The 24,566-nt window shown below is 41.0% G+C and overlaps 3 protein-coding genes across 5 annotated transcripts in view; 1 reads left to right on the forward strand and 2 right to left on the reverse strand.

The window, feature by feature from the left end:
- Positions 1 to 977: 977 nt before the first annotated feature.
- On the reverse strand, positions 978 to 3,197 carry LOC139211196 (caspase-14-like). Its single transcript, XM_070841475.1, has 6 exons — positions 3,129 to 3,197; positions 2,853 to 3,008; positions 2,513 to 2,738; positions 1,786 to 1,944; positions 1,597 to 1,706; positions 978 to 1,512 (listed from the first exon to the last, which is right to left on the reverse strand). The coding sequence occupies exons 1-6, from the start codon at positions 3,147 to 3,149 to the stop codon at positions 1,276 to 1,278; spliced, it is 909 nt and encodes a 302-aa protein (XP_070697576.1). The 5' UTR covers positions 3,150 to 3,197; the 3' UTR covers positions 978 to 1,275.
- Positions 3,198 to 5,440: 2,243 nt separating this feature from the next.
- On the forward strand, positions 5,441 to 8,002 carry LOC139211161 (caspase-14-like). Of its 2 annotated transcripts, none has more exons than XM_070841435.1 (6): positions 5,441 to 5,528; positions 6,577 to 6,738; positions 6,827 to 7,040; positions 7,169 to 7,288; positions 7,385 to 7,491; positions 7,579 to 8,002. In XM_070841435.1, the coding sequence occupies exons 1-6, from the start codon at positions 5,523 to 5,525 to the stop codon at positions 7,750 to 7,752; spliced, it is 783 nt and encodes a 260-aa protein (XP_070697536.1). In that variant the 5' UTR covers positions 5,441 to 5,522; the 3' UTR covers positions 7,753 to 8,002. The 2 variants fall into 2 exon arrangements, with proteins under 2 accessions (XP_070697536.1, XP_070697537.1); XM_070841436.1 differs by having other exon boundaries at positions 7,175 to 7,288.
- A 3,128-nt stretch (positions 8,003 to 11,130) lies between these two features.
- Positions 11,131 to 24,566, reverse strand: part of ugp2b (UDP-glucose pyrophosphorylase 2b) — a 30,378-nt gene continuing 16,942 nt past the window's right edge. For both annotated transcript variants that reach the window (XM_070841371.1, XM_070841370.1), the window contains exons 4-10: positions 23,526 to 23,711; positions 18,804 to 18,937; positions 16,073 to 16,370; positions 15,474 to 15,671; positions 12,539 to 12,781; positions 12,258 to 12,362; positions 11,131 to 11,260 (exon numbers count right to left, since the gene is read on the reverse strand). In XM_070841371.1, the coding sequence (XP_070697472.1) occupies positions 11,153 to 11,260; positions 12,258 to 12,362; positions 12,539 to 12,781; positions 15,474 to 15,671; positions 16,073 to 16,370; positions 18,804 to 18,937; positions 23,526 to 23,711 (1,272 nt within the window). In that variant the 3' untranslated portion in view covers positions 11,131 to 11,152. The remainder of the gene's footprint in view (positions 11,261 to 12,257; positions 12,363 to 12,538; positions 12,782 to 15,473; positions 15,672 to 16,072; positions 16,371 to 18,803; positions 18,938 to 23,525; positions 23,712 to 24,566) is intronic.

Genomic DNA, 24,566 nt, shown 5'->3' on the forward strand with positions numbered 1-24,566 from the left:
AACACACACAATCTGAGACTAAATAATGAGTGCAGAGAAAACCGTCCTGATGTGTTGCACATTATTTAAAACACAAATTCTGTCGGACTCCTGCTACGTACACATACAACAACACATCCTGCAGCGTCACTGTGGTCCGTCCAAGGTTACTCGAAGAGCGAGACACACACTCGAACTGTAGAAACTTCCCAACAGTGAAGCAGCTTTAATGATCAGAGTCACTTCCAAACCGTCCACAATGTGTTCGTTAGTGTTCACACAGAGCCTCCGCAGGTATCGATTGTGTGTGTGTGTGTGTGTGTGTGTGTGTGTGTGTGTGTGTGTGTGTGTGTGTGTGTGTGTGTGTGTGTGTGTGTGTGTGTGTGTGTGTGTGTGTGTGTGGTAGAGAGATTGTAATTGATGTGTTTTTGATGATTGTAAGTGTGCACTATGTGTCCATCTGTCCACACCGTACACAGATCGTGGTCATCACCCCAGTGCTCGGACTGTAACACGCTAACTCACCTCAGGGAGAAAAACAATGACTTGTGTCACACACACACACACACACACACACACACACACACACACACACACACACACACTGCTAAGGTCTTCTGAGGATACCTCAAAAAGTCTATTCTGGATTTAAAGTTTTGTGTCTTGCTTCTCTTTTCACACAGTTTTGTTTTGTTTCATGAGCTCTGAGGTGCCGCATCTCTCTGTGTGGATAAAGTGTGTGAGTAAGGGCTTCACTCTTGTCTCTGTACTGTTATCTCAACCCTGTTTTTTACACAAACACACGTCTGTCAGTCCCTCCCACTTCCCTCCACTCGCTCCTCTTCGTCGTCTTCTCCTCCCGTCTCCTTGTGCTTGTAAAGGCGAAAGCAAAGAATGTTTCCAACACTTTTTTGTAACGACTTTAAACAATAAAGTGTAAAAGTGACACATTTCACTGTGTGCCGGGTTTATTTGAGAAAACGACAGGTAGCGGAGGGATGGATGTCATACAGGAATAATAACATTCACAGAGTTCTAGTGTTTTAGAAGGAAGGAAATGCATTGAAGACATTCATGAGACCTCAATGCCACTGTTTTATATCGATGAGGGTTTTATAGAGCCAACAAACGCTATGTTTATTTGCATGACATCAACTTCATCTAAAGTCTACGTGTCAGCAGGAGAAACACTAATCATGTAACACAGAAGCTAGAAAATCCTTTTTTGGCTCAAGAATTTGGCAAGCAAAGTGACTGCACTTCCTCTTATAACACATCCATGCATCCATCTTCACCTCAGTCTGATTGAAGCAATATGTACAGGGCTCTTGAGCCCCTCAAAAATCTAACTCTAAAAGTCCGTAAACAGGCGAGAAAACATGACAGAAGGAAAATATGGCGAGTGTCCTCAGCACTTGAGCCTCTCCTTCTGCCCAAGTAGACCAGTTTGGAGAGGGTTGACTCAGTGGTCATGACGTTCTTTCTGATCCCATCTTTGCTCATAATATCTTCATTGACCATCTTTTTGTTCACCTATTAAATGGGAGAGATCATGTTTTACCCTCTGTTAGCGTTATGAAAACCAACTGTAAAGCAGAGCAATTTGAGAAGAATTACCTTCACAAACAGGTCACGCAGATGCTCGTTCTCTGTGTCGGCTGATGCAAGCACCTCGGCCATTTTGACAAACATGCTGGATCCTTCGGTTGTCATCCAGGCCACAAAGTCTGTGAGCAGACAAACACAGGATTAGGCCTGCTTTTATGCTCCTGTCACCTTTTATAATGCCAGGTGTCGGGGCATTACCTGGTCTGGTTGGATAAAAGAGTATCATGTCATGAATCCACGGTGACTGATAGGTTTTCATGAAGACTCTGTGCTTTTCTTTCTTCATCTGTTCGTTTAACTGAGCCTGCAGTCTACGGTCTTTTTCTCTATCAGCTGACACACCAGGGTCCTTCAGGTCTACACACAGCAAATGAAACATTTCAAATTTGTCACACTTTATTTATCATTGTTTCAAACGTAACTATTTTTCGTAAGGGGCCTCATGCCGAAAAATGTTGAAAATGTACTCATCAACAATGCATTTGATTTTATAAGATTATCCAAGTATACTAATAACTAGTGACTAACACTGCCAGAAAAATGCATTCGAGTTAAAAGCACAATATTTGCCTTTGAAATAGGATGGAGTAGATCAAATGCTCTTAAAAGGTACAAGTACTTCAACACTGATAGTTCTAGAGTAAATGTACTAAGTTCCTTTCTACCATTGGAAACGTTGTACTATTTATTCCACTACATTCATCTAAGAGCTGTGGTTTCTTTGCACATAAAGGTCTTACATGCAAAACATGATGAATTTACATGATATGGTTCATAATTACAGATTAAACAAACCAACAATACATAAAATAATTATATTTAGCTTCAAATATGAATCTAGCAAATAACACATAAAAGGACTAGTTGTTGGGCTGATTTGGTTTACTTGGGTTAATGTCAGTAATAACAGCTGGATTCTACTCACGTCCCCTGCAGGCATCAAACATGAAAATCTTTGGTTTGCCCTTCAGCTTGGGGCACTGTTGATCACTGAAATTCTGTAGGATTTCTTCCACTTGCAGCTCCTTTTGATACGGATCAATGATGCCTTTGCGGACTCCGTGGGAGGAGGTCGCCACGAGCACGCAGCTGATGTTCTCGTCACTGCGGTTGATTCTGTCCCTGAAGGATCTCAGTTTTTCTCTCATTTCCTGATTCCCCACATTTCCCAGCCCCCCCACCAAAAGGAATATTGTAGCTAATGCAAAACATTATTCATTATAAATTCATTTTGATATTTGCTCATAGTTAGAACACAGGCCTACCTGGACGGATCCGTCAATCAGGAATTCAGACACAAAACCAAAATCCTTGAAAAACGTTTTCATGATCTGAAGGTCTGCTGGGCCACCCTGATTTCCTTTCATCACACACAGCATCAGTGCTTCACGTTTCCCTGTCATGTCATATCTCTCCAGACCCTAAAAGACAAGAAAAGCAGCATTACATGACTGAAGCCACCAGGCAGAACAAATGATGATTGACTATTTCTTAACACAATCTGGGTTTTAGAGACTCAAATCTATATAAATAAAACTTACCATGTTAGAAGCATGTGCCATCTCTGCGTGTCACAGCCTCGTCAGAGACCTTTAGTCAGTAGGCGGTTATGTAGTCAGTGTGTCTGCGCTGTTGACGTACTTCATATTTAGAGTCAACACCATGCCATCGCTTTACTGGAAATCCACTGTAGGAGCAAACTGGTTTGTCTTCATTACACAGATTAAATACTTTTACTGTCACTGTGTTGCAATGAGGTCATTAAGTCTTTAAACATTTAAGACTGTAAGTCCAGGTTGATTAGTGGTCCCTTCCTTTAAAGATTTATGTTATTGGTTTAGTTATTTATTCTCCTGGCATCGGTAAACCTTCACTTTTTTGATCTTGGTTAAAGGAACCAGTTCTTAATATTAAACGTTACTGCTCCAAAATAAATAGTTTTTTCAACCTGCTAAGAATTGACACCTGCGACTTTAACTGTAGACTTGCCTGTAAATGAGAACTAGCCGAGCCCTAAGCTGATCCCACACACACGACCTGGACAAGACTGTTTGTGACCAGATACAAAGAGTCCTGTGAATGGTTGCGTTTTCCAAAGAGGCTGAAGTTGTGATATTATGAATAAATGACCTACAGAGAGCATGCAAATTGAGAAGGGGCCAAATGTTGACCTCTGAGGGACACCACCTGTAAATGAGGCAAGGAAAGGAGGCCTTACCGACTATGACCAAGAATGCTTTGTCTTAACGTTGATGTAAAAGAATTTGGTGATCCACGGTGTAAAGGTCAAGCTCGGATATAATACTTTTCATTTATAATACTATTAAAATTGCAGTCACAGTGACCAGGTTTTAGCAAAGAGCAGATCTCACTGCTCCATTATTATATATTTGTATGTATTTTTGTGACACAAAATTTAATTTTGCTTTAATTAAGTTAATTAAAATTTGAATTACATTTCATTTTCATCGATTGGAAATTGGCGACTCTAGGAACTGATGGATCTCACTGCAGCACTTCAGTCTTCAACGCAACTCTACTGATACTAACCTGTGTGAAAGGTGCCACACAAATAAGATTTGACTGATTTGGGCTTTGGAGTGCATTGGCCTTGAGAGATTGACGCACTACAAACACATGCCAATAGATAAAACACAAGCAAATTAAATAATTAAGGAAACATCTTCATCAACCTGACAACACATGCAGTATTTATGACAAATGCTGCAAAGTCAGTAAACACAATCAAGTGATCAGAGACGTCAAAAAAAGACTAAAATAACAGTTATTTCTGTAATGAACAAGGAAATGTTCATCTTTTACAGTAAGATCTGCCAAAGATAACCAGTATTTCTTTGAAGTTCACGCACACACAAACTGAAGGGAAGGTCAGGCAGACATGCTTAACATTATGTTCTGCTGATGGAGAAATGATTTGCATTGACATATTTTTAGAAAATAGACAGATAAACAGACAACAAGTTACTGGAAGAGAAACAAGATTAACTGGTCCTGTGTGTGTGTGTGTGTGTGTGTGTGTGTGTGTGTGTGTGTGTGTGTGTGTGTGTGTGTTTGTGTCAGTGGGTGCAATAAATAAATATGACTTTCAGTTCATCGGTGTCCACAGTTGCAGTGCTGTCGTCAGGCCCAACTTCAAGCAATGTTATTACTGGAAAACAGGTGTTGGATCTATTTTCATATCTGGGAACATCTGCCGAATGTTTTCATCTTTTCATCCTGTTATCTTTGAGCTGATCATAATCTACTTGGTATGACCAACCTATGGAGGCCAATGTTCACCACTGTAATTCAAAAAAAGACCCTGTAGGTCATTATAATGAGAAACCTTCTTGAAATAATGATTTAGTATCTCAAAATGATGAGAAACTATCTTAAAATAATGACTTAATATCCAAAAGAAGTCATTATTTTGAGACTTTCTCTGACACACACGGTCTTTTTTCCATCACATGGGCCTCCATACCCACCCTTTGTCACACTTGAGATGAAACACTTAAAGACAGGGACTTTATCTGCTTCTTCTTTCAGTTTCACCTGCAGTAGCCTACACCTATCTCAGCACAGTGGGTGTGGCGCTGTGCTGCTGTATTTAACGCTCATCTTTCCATTCCGGTGCACATATGATGAGGATGCAGAGAGAAGATTGTACATCGCTGTAACTTTACTTTTCCTAAAGATTAGTTTGAAAGATGGCAAATTACTCAAACCAGCTGAGCACCAACGCTCAAGTGGAGCGCTGGATGTAATATCAAGAAGTCTGTGTGGAAGCTGTGTACGCGAAAGATTATGTAGCGCTGAGCCAAGCCAGGTACCGTGAGATGTTAACGACATATCAAAACTCAACCCACAAAATCACAGAAGAAGAAATAGCTCTGAGCCTTCAAACCCTCCTGATAAACAATCAACCACACAACATGATCGTAAGTACCATCATCTGCCTGCTAATGTTTTAGTTCATGAAGCCTTATCTGGGTTTAACTTTTTAAGTGTCGTTAAAGTGCGAGTCTGAAAGCAGAACGTGAGCTGTGTTATCCAGATGTGAGATCAAACTCTGTAATAACCGCCATAAATGCCAAATTATGAACACTAAGCTTTACAAACTAGTCATCTGCCCCAAACTGATAAACAGCCACTGTTATAATGTAAATGTAATAGGTGTGACCTTTATATTGTGTCCAAATCATATTTTAGCAGACTGCGAGGTGTTACAGTATCTGCTGTCACACAGGCACTGAATGACTGTACTCAGACAGCAGCAATGATTGGATGATGGTAAATTATTTATCATTTTTTAATTTAATTGGAAGAAGCCCTGAGAGCCTGATTTTAAGGACAATGTGAAAGAGTTAAGAGTGTCACAGACATGTAGAGGTCACATAGGATGTACAGAACAGACAGGGGATCGTTTCCCCGACTGGTCCGTGTATATTTCTATTATAAATGCACAAGTGACAGGAAGAGATGGCAGCAAACTGAGTTTTCTCTTTTTGTTTTGCTTTATCTTGTGCTCTTTTTACTGAACCAGAACCGTCTCTGGTCGTAGTGCCACTTCTAGCTTTTAGAATTCAGCAATGGTTTGACCTATGATTGGTGTGTGTCATTCAGTATGTTTACCTGAATACCATCATTTTACATTATGCTTGGTGTAAAAAAAAAAAAAAACCTTAAATAATGTAAAAACATCAAGAACTATTACTAATGTGTATTGAATGTACTGAATTATGTTTTGTATGTTGTAACCGGTGAAACGTAATGTTATTACCAAAGGGAGATGTTTCCTTCCTCTGTCCGAGCAGTGACTCCTGATGTTTCTCTCTTGACCTCTGACCCCTCCCCACTTAACGCTGTGACCCGTCTTAATCAAGTGTTCACGGCCAAGACAGAAGATACTTTCAGGCTCAAAGCAATAGAACATTTTAGTTTACCTTTGACTTCATCATATCACGTCAGCTGTCTTGTCCTCTGCAGGCTCACCAACCTGAGGGCAGGTACACAATGGATGGACGACGACTGGCTCTGATAGTCTGTGACAAATCAAGAGAAGGATCCCAGCACGACTTTCAACGTGTGCTTGAGTTCGGTGCGCAGCATGGATTTAGCTGCTATGAGACAACCAAGTTCACTGAAGTGGTACGACTACATTTTCTTCTTTCCTTCACTTCAACCCTTTACTGTTTTCCTTTTATGGGCCTGTCACTGACTTCTACTGGCTTCTAAGGGTCTGATGGAGCAACTGAAAGACTTTAAGACGTCTCTGGATGAAGATGTCTGCTGCCTCACCCTCTTCATCATGGCCCATGGAAGTCTTGGGCACATTAATGTGTCCGATGGCCAGATCGAGCTGCAGAGAATCTTCGAGATGTTCGACAACCGAAGATGCCCAGCACTGCGCGGGAAGCCCAAACTGTTCGTGATACAAGCATGTCGAGGAGGTTTGTAATTGACATCAAAATGCATAAAATCTGACTGTAAAATAAAGACTGTAACTGGAAGAACACATGAACAAAGTGCTAATCTTTTGTACAACATACTATATATATGTTTTAATTCTTTTTCTCAGTTGAAGTGGAGCGATGTTCAAAGCAGCCCTGTTTTGATGCGAGTGAGCTGTCAGGCGTCAAACAGGAGCAACTGTGGCCGGTGGAGTCTGATGCCCTGTTTGTCTACGCAGCATGTCCAGGTGCTTATTTCCACAGAAAAACACATAAGAAACACCACTGACATTAAACAGACTAATGCACTTGAAGTTTACGTCACTATCTTTCTTTAAACACAGGGAACATGGCGATCCGCTACCCCGACACTGGGAGTCCACTGTTTGAGGAGATGAACGTTGTCTTCTCTCAGTCTGACTCTATGTCCATGTTCGACCGCTTCACCATGGTGAGTGCTGTGACACCCTGTGTGTGCTTAACTGCTGCATGAGGGGAGCAGATGAGTGACTGGCTGTCTGTGTTTTTACTGGACCAGGTGAATGGCAGACTGGTGAAGAGAATAGAGAGAGAGGGATTCAAAACAGACCGATTATGGCAGATCCCAAAGAATCTTGTGATGCCTGGAATGGGACGGAGGAGAGAGACGACGCCACCAGTGGCTAAACCGCTGCATATTGTTGATCGTCTGACTGAAAAATGGTACCTGTGAATCTGAGAAAGTACCCACTTGTTGTGACCAGACCGTATTTATTTGAGAAATATATAGGGACTCTTTCTGTACGATTAAAAACTGTTTGTATCAGATCTATTCATGCTAGTGCTACTTCTGGGTGTTTTTTAGGCTGTGGGCTGGTTGAATGTTTACCTTTAGACAGGATGGTTGTATTTTTAATGACAAATGTATAATAGGTACAAAAACATGATGTTAAACAGATAAAAGCTCTGAATTTGCTATTTTATTACTTGTTGTCTTGTGTTTGGAAGAATTATTGGGACCAAATTAACTCAACCAAATAAAGAAACCCATTGTCATAAATTTGTGCTGTATGTGGCCACAAAAACAGTCGACAAAGGCTTCCCATTGGATCAGTGATAACACAAAGCTTGTTTGCAGAGAAGTGATATATTATATATATATATATATATATATATATAATAAAATTAGATTAACACCACTCTCATGTCTGTCTATTAAATAAGAGGCTACAGCCAGCAGACAGTTAGCTTAGCTTAGCATAAAGACTGAAAACAATGAGGGGCAGCTAGCCTGGCTCTGTACAGAAATCCACCTGCCAGCACCTCCAACGCTCAGTGAATCATGTGTTGTATCTTGTTTGTTAAATCTGAACTGGATTAGGTTACTGATGGGTGAAGTGATTGTGGGTGTGATCGGGACACAACAGATGACACATGCTCGTTGTTTCATATTGCACTTTATTCAGCTCTGAGGACGCAGAGCTGGGCTGGGCTGAGACCTCTTCTCTGTCACAGATCAACACTTATTGCTTTCAGGCTTCCGGTCTGCACGTGTCAGACCCATCTCAAGTATTCTCACGCTGAAACTTTGTGTACATGTCTTAAAAATGTCTGCCATTTGAATCTGTGAGTGTGAGTGTGAGTGTGTGTGTGTGTGTGTGTAAACACTACAGAAAGTATTGCACCTCCTGTGTCGCTTTGTGTGAGGAGCAAACGCCGAATGACGGGATGGACAGAGGCAACAGGAGGGATTTGACAAAGTAATGGAGGCATGAGGTTTCTTACAACATTAAGGTCAAAATGTGAGTAAACATACAGGATAGAAACAAAAATAATGCACAACATTGTTGATATATTCCATCATTCACATCACAAATAAAGGCCTTTGCTTTAAAATGATATCATTGCAATTCTTACATATAATTTCATGGCATTGCGGTCGTGCCTGGATGCGGATCATTACAGTCTTCATCCAGGATTATCATGAAGGGCGCCAAACAGGCAGAGACAGAAGTCGCTCAGACATCACACACATTAGTTTCTCCTCCATGGCACAAACGTCTGGGAGCTTTAAGTCAAGACAAGGTTAGCCTGGACGCTGGAGGGGTAAAGATATCCAGTGGGAGTACGGTCGACGCTCAATTACATGGAAGTCACAGTTGTCATTGCTCTGGATGAAAGTTACCAATTTATTTCTTTGCACAAACTTCACTTCAGACTTGATTTCTGCAGGGTTCCACAACTTCATAATGTTTTAACTGGATTCACAGTTACGACCCCACTGAGAATTATCACCTCCCTGCAGCTTTTTGTGTCTTTAAACTCATTTGATTTGATTTTCCCAACTTTAATGTTTTGGCTGAGTGTAAAGACGCAGCACGCAGCTGTTTACAGTCCTGATAAACCCACTCTACACTACCTGCCCAGCACCACACACAAAGAAAATGTGCACTAACACGCAGCAATTCTCCAATTGGTTGACTTTAAACAGCAGAGGAGGAAGGTGCAAGATTACGTAATTAAAACAGTGGCTAAGAAAAACCATGTGATTCAAGGAGCTTTATAGTCTCCTCATCTCTCTGCACAGATCTGATGTTTTTGCCTCTTCAGTGGAAGCTTGAGTGACGTTTAAGTCACAGGCTTTGTGTACATGACGTTCATCTACAATGGATTATATGTCTGATTTACAGGAACTTATCACAGGGCTGAACTGAATCAGTTAAGGGTTCAAATCCATATTTGTTCTCTGTGTATCTTCAGGGGTTTTCCTTCCTTAAGTTCAAAGATGGTCAGATAAACTGGAGACTATCCCTTTTTTACAGAGATCTCACAATACTGCCGTAAAGACGACCTGTCATCACGCCAATTTTGCTTTTTTTTTTTCACAGTGAACCAAACCACGGCATAGTGATGCCCCACTGAGTGATTTCAGATCACATGCCGGCATTCTGGAGGCAAGACAGGCAGGACAGGCGAGACGTGCAACACAGTATCAGTGTCAGACAACATGTCTAAACAACAGAAACACACTCCTGTCTCGTCCTGCCAGTTCATCCTTTCAGCACAAACATCAGTCTGGCTGTCGCATATGGATTACCTCTGATGGCAGCGAAAAAGGTGGAACAACAGTTCCCCATATTCTCTGTTCGTATGTTGTATACAGATGCCAAGGTGGAGTAATGGCACAATGTTCCCGCTTTGAACCGGCTGTGTAAAAGGGGTTTAAATCTAGAGTAAATAGTTGCTTGTTTGTATGTATCAGCCCTGTGAAACACGGGCGACCTGCAAGCTGGGAACGACTCCAGCCCCTGGAATCATGGGACACGGATATGTCAGCAAAATGTAACCGCACATTATTGCAGTAACTTCTTTAGGCTGAACATATCTTATCACAGCTGATAGTGAGTCCTTTGTGCTGGTCACAACTCTTCCATAAGTTCAGAAACCGTGACTTTACCTCTCTATGCAAGTGCACTCTGTGATTGCATTAGCAGTGCTGTTAGCGCACACTCAGGGTGGAGATGATGACAGATTCATCTGGTTTGTTCTTCTAAGTGTAGTCCCATTAGTATTCCTATTATTATTATTATTATTATTATCACACAGCTATTATAGTATGCCTATCTGTCTTGAGTCTGCTTTGGCAGGTTTTGTTTTCTGGCCAAGAAACAGTCAAAATCACTAGAGTTGAAAAAGAATAAAAATAAAATCTGATTTGTTGTTTTTCTCTCTATCATGGCCACATAGGCCACTGTTTAAAGTGACGGCTATGAGAGGCTCATTATTAACACTATTAAATGTTTTATCATAAAATAAACGGCCCGTGGAGGGCGGTAGTATCCCAGCAACAAGCAGTCCCAGCCTTCAGCTGCAAAGTAGCACTGCACATGCAATCACACACACACACACACACACACACACACACACACACACTCACATACACAACCTTCAGGGAAAAGCCACTTCCTTTCACAATGTGTTGGTGTTGGGGAAACATGGCAAACAGGTCACATGTCTGGGATAAAGCCAACTAGGTCACATGATGAGGGTGTGTGTGTGTGTGTGTGTGTGTGTGTGTGTTGGGGGGGGGGGGGGGGGGGTTAGATGGGGGGGAGGGGGGATCGCAAAAGGCTTTAGTGGTCCATGATGCGAAGGTTGCCCGATACGATTTTGTTTTCCAGCATGGAGCCAGCTGGAATATCAATCCGATCTCCGTGGTTGGCGATGATGATGACGGTGCCCTGTAAGGAGGAAGAGTGATGAGTTTCGTTTCTTTGTTTGTCAGAGATAATAAGGAGTACAGGAAGACATTTTCAAACCAGGATTTAATTAAAGCAATACATCAATGACAGCCACCTGCCAGCAGGGCCGGTCACTTTCAAAGACTTTAACTCTGAAAAGTTCTGTTTCATCCTCATCATGTCCTTAAAACTGAAACTTATTCTCATTATTGTCTTTTGGGAACTTTAAAAAAAAAAAAAAATCAGTATTGTAGTGTGTGATATGTGTGTCTGAGGGCTGTAACTGCTGTTTTGTTGTTAAAGTGTCAATTTCTGAAGCTTATTAATGGCCCTTTGCTTGACATCCCTTTTTATTATTGTCTGTCATTTTTGTTTAATTAATTGTTTGAGTTTTTTCCTTTTTTCTGTTTAATTCTAGTGAGGCTACATGAGGGCTCTGTGGCGTGATGCTGTTCTGCTGAAATGTTAATGCACTTTATTTAGTATGCTAAAGATGGTCTTTAATTTAACACCTCTATCATATAGCATCATCATATGACATTACTTCTTGACCCTACATTTTAACTGACTTACTTGTCACTCCCTCCATCCCTGGTTAAAATGTACATTGAGTTTTCAGTACAATTTACAGGTTTATCTCTGTAACTTGGCACCTCATCGATACCACAACAATGAATATGGAAACTGAAAAAGCTGGAAGCCACTCATCACTCATGGCCTTTATAATAGCCACAGTGTATCTCTAGCATCTTGTGCCATCAGTGTGCTCGCCAGGATAAATAATGCAATGGTCTTTCTGGGTTATCTCACACTACCGAGGAGACTTCTGCACATTTAGACCAAATACAAATTTAATTTCCTGGCTAAGTGCAATTTGTGCCCTTAAAACCTTTAAATTTCACAAGAGAGTTGACAGTGATGTTGGGTTTTGATCACAACATGAAAATCTTCCTTGCTTTATTTCCAATTAAACTTTAATTTGAGTGAAGATGTTTACCTTGAGAGAAACATTTTTCCCCAAGGTGACGTCTCCTGACACGGTCAGGTGGTCGAGCTCCAGCATGTCGGGGATGCTTTCGAAGCGAGTCAAGTACTCTTGAACCTGAATGCAGACAGACGTAAGAGTAAATAAATGTAAACAACCTGCTGCGTGTGTGTGAGCCTTTTCAGGCCCCTTAAATGATCAGAGAACCTCTGAATAATAACAGTAGGTAAACTCGCGGCTGTTTTGACATGTTTTTGTTCCATGCTTTTGCAGTCACACTGTTAAGTAATCACCTTGGTGAAGGAGCTGCCCAGTTTGACGTGCGGCGTTGTTGGGAACTCTCTCTTAGGGCTCATGGTGAGAGAGCCGGCCTCCAGGCTGTACAGGTTGGACATGACCAGCAGCAGATCCGATGTGGTCTTGACGGGCAGGAAGCGGCTGCGAGGTACGTTGATCCCCAGAGCGTTGTCAAAGCATTTGATGGCGGAACCAACCGCCGTCTCCAGCTGGATGACGTTCTGGCCTCCGTCGAGAGTCTGACAGCAACAAAGAATACGGCATTTTGGTTGTTGTGGGAAAAAAAAGACTTGAATCAAACATTGAATTTAACATGTTTTTAACTACTTGTTTTGCAGCCACACAGCACACAGTTATCAGTGGTTACATAACTGTTGCTATGACACGGTGTGCGACTCTGAAGCCAGGGGCTGGACAATTACATCTATAGGTCATGAAAAGCAACAAACAGGAATGAGGCTGGGGGTTCAGCTGTGTATTTATTGTGCTGGTTGCAGATTTGCATAGCCTGGGGCTGTGCTCCTCCACTGAGGGGGTTAGCAGAGGCACGGCGCTGTGCCTCTGGGTGAGCACAACCAAAATAACATCAAGTCGCATCGAGTCAAATTTGTTTGCTGCGCTGCTTCTAACAAGATCGCTCTGTCGCCGAGCACTTTGGAGGGCAATAAAAGATAAACAGGCACAGGGAAGACGTGGGGTCTTAGAATGAAACTTCCACAAAGAAAAAAAAGATTAAATTCAACTTTAACTATTTAGTCAAACCTTTCCTTTAGGTCGATTCTTGTAGCTCAAATTTTGCTGCTTCACTTTGTCATTAAAAAGAAATGTATGTAAAAGTAAACTATATGAAAACAAGCTTTAAAGTTTAAGTCACACAAGTGGCCTATGAAGTAAAAAAATATTTGTGGGGGGAAATAAAACTTTCATTTTTGTCTCCGTCTCTCCTTTGCCATCACACACACACACACACTCTCCCCTTTAAACACACACGCTGCTTAATCTGGACTCCAGCAGAGCGCATGAGCCACCAGAGAGGTGACCAGAAAACTGGATTGGATTAAAGCTCCTTTTCTCTCCTTTGTATGTAAAAACTCCACGTGACAACAAAGGGCTCAGAAAGCCCTGCAGGACGGCAGAAACAGTGAGAGGAGCGAGGTTTTCAAATGTAGGTTTCCTCAGCACTCTTTTTAGTGAGATATGATTTATTCAGAAGTGGTGGTCTCTGTAGAGCCGAGTGGCGCAGACATCTCTCTGCTCTGCTATGCAAAACTACGTCTTCTGATGGGACAGGATGGACGTGGTAAAACCGGACAGATGATATTATTCTGGGAGGCCGGCTGGCTATTGAAAGTGTTTCGTCTGGGCATCTGTTCCACACTCAGACATCCTGGTGCGGTCCCTCTTTATACTGGCTCCCTTTAGGCTCATACTTGATGATCTGACAGCGGACTATTACAAGGACATTTATGAGTCATTTCACTCTGATGGGCTCCATAATTTATTGGAAGGGAAGGATGAGGGAGAAACACAAAGAACAGAGCATCTTACATGACAGAGCAGTAGAGTAGACTGATCGCGCTCTAACAACTTAGCTGATTGAGGAGGAGAGCTTGTGCTGTCATACAGGATGGAAATGAAGACAGACAAACAGTAGCATCAGACAGACAAACATGAGACAGCTGTGCTCTCCCAACCCCCCCATTTATTCTAAATTTGGAACTGCAGTTCCCACAATTTGGGTTCTGTTGGGGGTGTAAACAGGGAATTTACTGTTGCAGTGGAGTCAGTGAGTTAGCTGTGGGCTACAATGTAAGCCCAGGTTTTTTTTAGCCTTTATACAGCCTTTACATTTTGGCAAATTCCCAGTTTAAAGTTTGCTGAATTCACTATTAGCAGCTCCTGTTTGCAATGCAGCCAAAGATGTACAGACAACTGCAACTGAATTACTTTGATAATGAAACATGAGGATTCTCAGGCAAGTTCAGGAGAAATAAGGAGTGTCTTTCTTCTCTGATCAGAGTCTGAACAGGACATTTAGGACATTAATTTAAATCAGGATGAATGATCACCTGGGAGGTCCCACTGAATCTAATAATATGTGTATCATGTGTGCATCTTCAGATTTTATGTCTCCCTCTAAAGGTTAAAGTACCTTAATTGCCTCCACTGTTGCTGTTGCTGTTGCTGCCGACCGTGTTATCGAGTGGGTCACACCACAGAGTCAAACTAACTTCCCACTGTTTCCCACCTTTAACCTCACGTAGTATCTTTGTACCACCCTCTATTTTTGAATCTCCACCTTCAACTCTCATGCGACCTCTCACAGTTTGAAAACCTCCGACTAGAGAATTTATGTTGTTGTTGACATAACAGGGTCGAGGCTCATGTTATCTGTCCTGATGGACGCGGTAGTAAAACTGTGTTAATCGGGCTTAGGCACTAAAGTCTTTGTAAGGTAGCAGTGGGTGTGTTTTCACAGCACTGACGGCCGTATGTGAAAGATGTCTGTCCTCAGTCCTCCAATTTTAAGCCATGGTTTTTCTGCATGTTCTGAAATTTAAGCAGTTTGGTCAGGCTTTTTGACAGCATTTCTAAGGTCTTTACCTCTAATCTACAGCTAAATCCTTTACTAATCATCGTCAGCTCATCTGAACCAACAGAAAACCTCACTAAACTGCAGAAACTTTCTTTCTTGTTCACTCATCTCAGCAAAAAACAAAACCAACAAACAAAAAAAACAGTGACTTCGTTATGTGACCGCGGAAAATTAGAAGAAATTCTACATTTTATACCTTGATATATTTCACTGTAGTATTTGAGTGGAAGACATACAGGGAATTAGACATTATTATCTGGGCTCTTTTTTGCCATATTCCAAATAATTGATTTATATTTGCCATGACTGTATTTTTCCCTCCCCTCCTCACTCACCTTGGGGTTGACTATAACCTCCAAGTCCATTGCCTTCTGCTCCTGCAGCCTCTTGATAGCAGCCAGAGAGAGCCACAGGTTGTTGGTGTTGAAGATCTTGAACTTTGAAACCGATTTGAACTCGTCCACATGGGACTTGGGGACCTGAGCGATCTCCAGCAGACGCAGTTTTCCTTCATATTGGATCAGTGTGCCACCCTGAAAAACATCAGTCACTTATTTTACAAAATTTTACATAATTTTTATATGATTTTTATATGATACTTTTATATGAAACTAAGCTAAATTTATCTGTATGGCTGAAAATATGAAGAAAACATGAAAATTACAACCAACAGCAATTTCACACTGAAGTTATTCTCCATTTATTTCAGACATAAAGACTACTCTAGTTAAATTTTAATATCTTTCTTTACTGGATATACATAGATGTCTCATGTCTACTGATGCAAACCGACGCAAAATAATGCTGCATGAACTGATACAAAGAATATCTCCCTCCTCTATGTGTAAAGAAATTGTGATTTACATATTGTGATGGCTTGAATCCACAAATCAACACTCGCTATACATAAACCCAGTCCACCTTCTCCACGTACCTTGACGTCAGCGCGCGTCTTATCCGTCACCTCCATGATGAACTCGCAGCGCTTGCCGTTGGGCTGGCTGGTCAGGTGGTGCAGGATGTGGAGGTCGACGGTGGCTCCCAGGTTGTCGATGTTGGACACAAAGATGTACTCCTTCCCCTGCGCGATCAGCTGGTCCAACAGGCCCGAGTTGTAGAAGCTGGCGTAAATGTCGCCGTGCCCGGGAGGGTACCAGCCTTCTGCGCTCTGCCCAGTCATGCTCAGGTTTGTGGCCACAGGGAGGAGGGACTCTTTGTTGATGCGAGGGTACCTGGACAGAGGAAGCAATCAAGCTCAGCTATCAGCTATGAAGTTTTTCTTTGTTTTAAATTCACTTTATACATCAACAAACATTTGGCTGGATGATAACTCAACATTGTAATTTATCATTTGTTCGTCATATCGTATCCACTGCAAAAATGTTTTCATCTTCAGCATCATCAACTGTCAGCTTGAAGTTAATCAAAGATCTGAGATTCGATTGGAATTAAAAGTGTGAGTGTGGACGAGTAGAGCTGACTTTAACCTAGATCTAGAGAGGACAAAACCCACATTTAAACCTGCATTTATTTGTTTTTCAGGCCACTTGGGGGCAGTGCAACGAGCTTTAAACTCAACATACTGTTCACGTATTGCAAACACGTACATGAACACTGCACAGGACACCCTTCACACTAGATGTAATTACTTCAAGTATTGTTAATATAAAAATATTGATTATCAGAGTAAAATTAATCCTAATAACTGTGGATGAAATGCTGAATATTTAAATAAATACATGTGATGATGAAATATAACATTTATCTCCTGTTCTGTTGGTATGTATAAGGTCTGTATTTCTTATATAAGACTACTATGTAAGTCATTCTAAAAAGAAAGCCAGAGTAACTTTTTAATCTCAGTCAAACAGTCAGAGCTGTCAGTCTGACACTGCACATGTTGAATAGACAAACAGCACAAAGACAAAGCAGTCTGAACTCTTTTTGCTCCACATCCAAAGCCAGTGAAGCTTCCCAACAAAGTAACACGCCAGGCGGCATGGAAATTTCATCTTTTCATATCACTGAAGGACTTCAAACAACGGTGTCAAAAAGTAAACTTTTTTTTGCCGTTTCCAGGAAGGCAGATGAGGCAACAAGCCAGAGAGTCCAAGCCGTCATCGCGCTCTGCATTAAACTGATCAAAGGGTTTCTAAGAAGGATCTACGTCAGGTTGAGTTAACAAACCTCATCGTGAGGAACAGCACTGAGTGGGAGCTGCCTGTGTTTCTGGCAGTTTGGGGATATTTCAGCATGCAGATGAGCTGGTCAGGTGAGAGGAGCTGCACGGTGCACCATTTTTTAATGGGGGTTTAAATCCAGCCGCCTCTTCCGAGAAGGTGTTTCAGATGAGCGGTTTTGATGTGAGCTCATAGACTTCAAAGGTTTTATTTCCTCTCAGGCCCAAGTCGAAGAACATTTTGTTATGTCCACAAAATTGTTTTTCGTCTCTTAGATCCAGTATTTCTGCCTCAGAAGGAACAGTTATTCTTTCCAGACTACACAGGCAAATCATCATATATCTTATCAAGGAATCGCTTAGATTTTGTTTTTTTAAATGAGTATCAATAACACTTAGAGTTGTTCACTGATCTCAGCTGTGAATCTGCATTTTCTCATTCCTCCTTCTCAAGTACAAGTCACTTTGTTTTTTTAGTCTCATCTACAGATTTTGGTGAGTTTCATTGTATTTGTGTGTATGTTATTTTTTCTTATCTATTTCATTTACAACTGTACTTATTTTCCTTAGTTAGTTAATACTAGGAAACAGCTGGCTTTCTTACCTATATTTTAATTGGAGTTTAGAATTAACTTGATTTTTGGGATCTTTGCAGGAATGGTTTGGAAAAAAAGTTTGAAAAAGAATCAAGCATACACAGAGTTAGATCTACAAGCGGGACTGTTAAGTTTATTTATTCTCCTCATCACTTTGGCAGGCAAGTGGGGAGTTTAGTTTGGCTAAAAAATAATGAAAGAGGTAGGACAACTTTTGGATTTGTCTGGTGGATAAAGCAGATTACTTTCCCTCATGAACTGGAACACCAGATAGTGTGATGAGCAATGAATTTAATTTGCCTTTTATGAATTACTCTCACGACCCCGACCACAGACTTCTCTTTGTTCTCCTATTGATTGACATTTCAACTACTCAACCACTTTCTCTGTGCTGCTAGAGCTAACATCCCCCCACCCAGTCCAAAACTGATTTGCACCCTCTGTCACACACAACATACAAGCGCTCTGAATAATTCAAAGCAGATAGTAAAAAGTACGTTACCCTTGACTGACACATTGGAGACACTAGGGCATTAAATATTAATGACTTCCTCCATACATTACATGACATTTCCTGTCTGGATGCTGCTGTTCAAGTGTAGAATCAGACGCAGCACACAGCAGGGGATTGTCTACTGGCTACTCAGACACACAGTATAGATCAGGTCATTATTAGAGCAAAGTGAGTTCACTCAGTACATTTGGGTTCAATACTGCTAACGAGTGGTGTCGCTTAAATCTGCCCATAACTGTTTCTGTGTACTCTATCGTCTTCCAATTTAATATCTGGTATGACCTAATCTCAGCATACATTAGTATTGGCTGATATAATGTCAGGCGTGTTATCCAACATGACTTGTACTTGAAGAGTTACCAGTGTGTTCTCTCACCTGCTCTGGTTGAAGGTGTGTATTTTGACGCGGTGGTGTGTGTACTTTTGCAGGATCTTCTTTGTGTCTTCGTCTGTGTTGAAGGAGTTCATGAGGACCAGGGGCACGTCTGTGTTGTAAGTCTTGTTCAGGTGCTAAGGGACATTGACAAAGCAAACACAAACCATATAAATACCAGCGACAGTTGAACAGTTGACCTCTACAAGCGGCCAATGCGCAGCGCTAACGCAGCAACTGACAGTAAATGAATTTTAAAGCACACATTAACAGTGGTTCCTGAGGGGATAACAAGGTTAAAGTTAGAGGTAAAGAAAATGGATGGAAATGTCAAAGATCTGACTGAACATTTTTGCATATGTTTAGAAAATGGTTTAGAAAAATCAGAATTGTATACATATAAAATAAAGAAAATAAAATGTATTTTTTTATTTTATATGTATACAATTCTGATTTCAGTGATAGACTATACATTTAGGTTGACCCACTAATTAAAATGGACTGGATAGTCTGTAACAGTGAGCAGGCAGGTATTGTGAGAGGCTGACAGACTCCATGTGAACCATCTTTCAGAAATGTCTTTCATATTTGGAGTTCGGGCTGATCATCATGTGACCAGAGGGGATGGCCATTTGTATATTAACGCTACGCTATTGCTAATGCTATCAATGTCTCACTGTAAGGAAATGCAACATAGGACAAAAACTTTATGCAGATTATATCAAAGATAAATCAATTCAGTGACTAATCAGCTCTAAAATATGTTGAGGCGAGAAACACCCTTTAAAATACCCACCAAGTCAGAAAGGAAACCATGGAGATAAATAACAATGAATTATGTTGATGATTTAGAATTAGACCATTATCTTTATGTATGTAGATCTATGGGAAGCAGGATATGTGTTCAACACATTTATCGTACGTATGATAAATGTGTTGAACATCTGTTTAGGAGTCTGTCTTTGTATACAAGCGACAGTTATGGCATTTGTACTTGGTTTTGTAGAAGGAGTGACACAACAAAATACATATGAATTCCTGGATCAGTATAACATGTAATGAATACTAAGAACAACTGCCCAGGAAACAATATTTCTGTAACGTGATTGTGTGATAAGAATGAATACAAAGAAGGACAGTAATACCCAGGGAGAGAAGGAAGCATTTTCTTTTTTTTTTTTACCAAGATAAGAGAACATTAAAGTGAATAGAGGAAGACGTTGGGATTGGATATGAATCAGTGGGGAGGTTGACGTGAGGATGTTGTTAAAGAGTTGAATTTCCAGCCTGTGGCAGAAAACAAGCGCTAATTTGACTTTTCTAAACTCAAGCGAGAACATCTTCCTTTCCATTAATAAAGCAGGATGGGTGGGCAGGACGAACACTGACCTCTCATTTGCAAGAGTTAAATAAGTGGATAAACTGAGCGTGACTGTGTATAACTTCCCCACATCCTTCTGTGGAACCGTCATGACACTTCGAGTTGTTAAAGACCTCTCTTAACTTTTACATCACTTTTGCCCACAAACACTACAACATAACGCACTGCAAACACACTAAGAAAGGAGTAACTCACAATTTGCTGATATGTTGACAGTGGGTGTGTGGAAACGAAGGACAGGAGGGATGACAATGACTTAGAGTAACCAAAGTGACTTGAACATTTTGTCCAATGTTGTCTTAATATTGTGCCGTTCCATGCACCTATTGGATACACACTGGACAATGGATATCTTAAAGCTCCAATGTGTAGAAATGTTCTTTTGCATTTTTAAACTGCTGTTTTGTACTAAGAAAACCTTGACAGTATAAAAGAGAACACAGGAGTCTTCAAAAATTCCTACATGTTGGCAATCTAGATAAAACTGGGTACAACTGCATGTGTGTAACTGTAACTATTTAATTATAAAAATGGATTAAGTTTTATTTGCCTTCTGTCTACATGTTTTAAAAACTAATTGAGTTTTACCAAATATAAATGTAATTTTGATGTGTGACTTTAAGACATTTCTTTATTTTCTATTTTTGTATATTCTTGAAGAAATGTCACGTAAACCAGGGTCCACTTCTGCAAAAATGAGCTCTTTTTTCCTTTATGTGGTTGCTGTAGTTGCCACGTCCACATGATGAGCAGTGACAAGAAAGCCACCAAACAAACACCAAACATTTTGGTGGCAACAGCAAATTGCTTACGCAAGGGCAAAAGTTGGACTCACTTCTTTTGCTGCCTGAATCATAAAACAATTAATGATTTTCATCCTTCATGAGCAAAGTACACATGTACTATCTGCTAAATGTACTGGAAGTGAAAGTTCTGGTTCAGTAGTGAAATGTCAATTCTTTGACATATTATTATATATGACAGGTAGAAGTGGTGCTTGTTGTAATTACTTTAAATACAGTACAGTTAGTTCAGTGGTTCCCAACCTAGGATTTGGAAACCTCCAAAGTGTCACAAGATAAATCTGAAGGGTCCAAAGTGCATTAAAGAAGAAAAAACTAATTTGTTTTCCTTTTTGGACTTTTCTCCAATCTTTGCTTCTTTTTTTTTGTACCAATATTAGATCATTTGATTTCTTGGAGTAAAAAGTGGAGTAAAAGGGCCGAATGTAAAATATAATGTGTATCTTTTTTATTATTATTATACTATAATCAGCTCTAAAATATGTTGAGGCTACATGCAGCAAAAACAGCCAGTAAAATACCGACCATGTGCAAGTCTGAAAAGAAGCTACAGTCCAGTTTTCCTGCTGCTTCTCTAACTTGCATTAACAGAAAAAGATGCTCTAATATGGATGGCACTAATTCCAACAGGTCTGAAGGTAATCTTAGACATGTTGAAGATATCATGCCCAAAGACTCTTTTACACCTGCTTCTTAACTCAACTTGCTTAACAGCTGCAGTAACAGAGAGCTGCTCAGGTGAAAGCAGTAAGTCTTCAGCAGCCAGGTGGCGCCATTCCAGTAAGCCCAATCTTGCATGGCTGCTCTAAGTGTGCGTGTTCAGGTCTCTGTGCTGAAATGTGTGGTGGCTGAGAAGGGCGTCTCACACAGGAGACGTGGTTACGGGTCGGTGTGTGTATGGATCCATTTTCTCTCTTTCTAAATAGGCTGATTCAGTTGGGAGGTAATCTGACCAGACCTGGGAGGAAAATGGAGAGCAGTGACTCGGACACAGAGAGCAGTGTGCTGGGAGAAGAGAAGTGTCCCGTGAGGCTGTTATCAAACACACGCACACACACACACACACACACACACACACACACACACACACACACACACACACACACACACACACACACACACACACACACACACACACACACACACACACACGCTCTATATAAACTCAATTACACAATACTGCACACACCAAGGCTCTGGCATCATCATCGCTGACAGACAGATATTTTTCTTCATATTAATGCTGTCTCAAAACTTTGGCTTCACTTTGATCTGTATATAACTTCTCCCAAAATGCTGCTTGAATATGTGATTCTTCTTATTATTTTATTTTTTGTGGAGCATACTAAAGTCTGAATGGACATATATGAATCAAAGGTTGTAGTTGTATGGCTGGTGTAGTGAATAAGGTTTTTTATTGTATATGTCATGTCTCGATGTATAATCAGGCAAAAACAACCACACACATGTTCACACACACACACACACACATATATGCACACACACACACACACACACTCCTCTACTCCAACACACAGCCCCCTCTGTTTCCCTGCCAATCCTGCAGACCTGCCTGCTTGCACACCAACAGATCCTCTTTCACTACAACTCCCCCCAGATATTCCACTGAATTCCTTTCAAAAGACTGCCAGCTCTTAAAAAACACATCTCCTCCCCCAGCAACTCAGATACGTAAAGAAATAGAGACTTGTGATACATGCTGCACGGTAAGAAGAGGAAGAGACATGTGCTTGTAATCTGGGGTTTCTGAGAAGCACAGGTGGCAGTATTCTCAATCCTCAGGTAAACATATTTTTCTGCACTTTTGTAGCTTGGAGTGATCAAGAAAGCTCCTCGCTTGTGATTGTCTGACAACTCAAACTAAAAGCAGAATGACTGCTCTCAGAGCAGATGAATATTACATCGCTTTCTGCTCGCTGCGCCACACCCACTCTGACATCATAGCCACACCATGTGCGCCAGAGTAGGAACCGGCCATTTTACTGCTGTATACACGACCGTGTTGAGTTGGGCAATACCTAACTGTCGATCCTGCTGCCAAGAATGGGATTTGTAAAGGCATGCTTGTGAGAGAGAAGAAAGTAAAATTTAAGCTATTATGCAATGATGGATTTACCAGAAGGGGTGGGAGGTTTGCTGACATCAAACAATAAAAAAAACCACCTAAAGAAACATTGCGAGATGAGAACAACTTCCGAAAAAGTTTAAGTGTCACAGCGGCCTGATCCATTATTTCTTCTGAAATAAAGATCCGTAAACTGTTGGTTGGTTCTTATGCCTAAATGAAACGAGTGGTTTCATCAGTGAGCTGTGGACGAATATATACTTATATAGTTAAAGGTCTTTCTGAATGGCAGCAGCTCACATTCGTTTTTGCCACTTTACATCTTTTATAGCATTTTACTCACTGAAATGTCTATTTCGGAGCAACTGAACAATAAACCTTCAAGGTTCTGACATCTTACAAATACATCTTTGCTCTCCAAGGCCTTAAAGTCATGTGTTTCTATGTTTCTGTACCTCTATCTGCTGCACAGTGAGGTCCAGGAATGTGTTCTCATTGCGGACACTGATCAGGCTCTTGGGGCCCTTACATCCCATGCTGGTGCCCAGGCCTCCGTTCAGCTTCACCACCACCAGTTTGTTCAGGCTGTCAGCAACGTTGTCTGGCAGGCCTCGAGCAGCGATCTTATCGTAGGGCTGGATCTGGATGAGAGGGAAAGAGAGGCAGTCGCTGTCAATCATGACTGTCATTTGAATTTGACTTCATTTGACATCAAGAGGCCATATGTGGTAATTTGATGTCCATTTTTCTAATCTTACTGCTTATCGTAGTGGTTTTTACCCAAGAAATGTAGCACAGAGACTGTAACAGCTTTGAGTGTGGGCTGATTAGTTACCAGCTAACCATTACCAGTTCCAATGTAATGGGCTGAACCAACATGTAAATGTGAAATGTATTCTGGTGCAAAGTGTTTTTTGAAAGAAGGAAGGAAATGCTGCATGCATAAAATACAATAGAAAAGACACATGGCACATTTTGTGATGTGCTTTTTGTATGATTGGTGTAGATATTAGGAGTTCTGGTGGCTTAATGCAGAAGATAACCTGTTTCTAATATGGTCTTCAGCACAAAAATCATTGGAGAACTGTGTGTGTGTGTGTATGTGTGAGTAGCTACATTACTGGGTCAATACTCTCACATCAGCGTATACACACCCATTGACTTCTTTCATTCTCTCTCACAGAGCAGGAAGGAGTGAAGGGAGGATACATCACAGGATGTGACCACGTAGCTGCTGACCATCTGAACCTGGAGCATGTGTCGTCTGTATAAATTCACAGGAATTTCACTTACAAATTAAACGTGAAACAGCAGCAGGATCAGTTTGGAAGAAACCGCCTGCTTTTCCACTGTTGTTGTGTTTCTCCTCGAGTTTCATTCATCTTTAATGAATTTCGTTCTTTCAAGAGGATTTTTTAAAATCAATTTGAAAACTGAGCTGTGTGTGGAGGCATCCAGGGACAGCGGATTCTAACCAGATGTTACGACAGCTTTTT

The sequence above is a fragment of the Pempheris klunzingeri genome, chromosome 12 (genome assembly GCF_042242105.1).
Source record: "Pempheris klunzingeri isolate RE-2024b chromosome 12, fPemKlu1.hap1, whole genome shotgun sequence".
Taxonomy (NCBI): Eukaryota; Metazoa; Chordata; class Actinopteri; order Acropomatiformes; family Pempheridae; genus Pempheris; species Pempheris klunzingeri.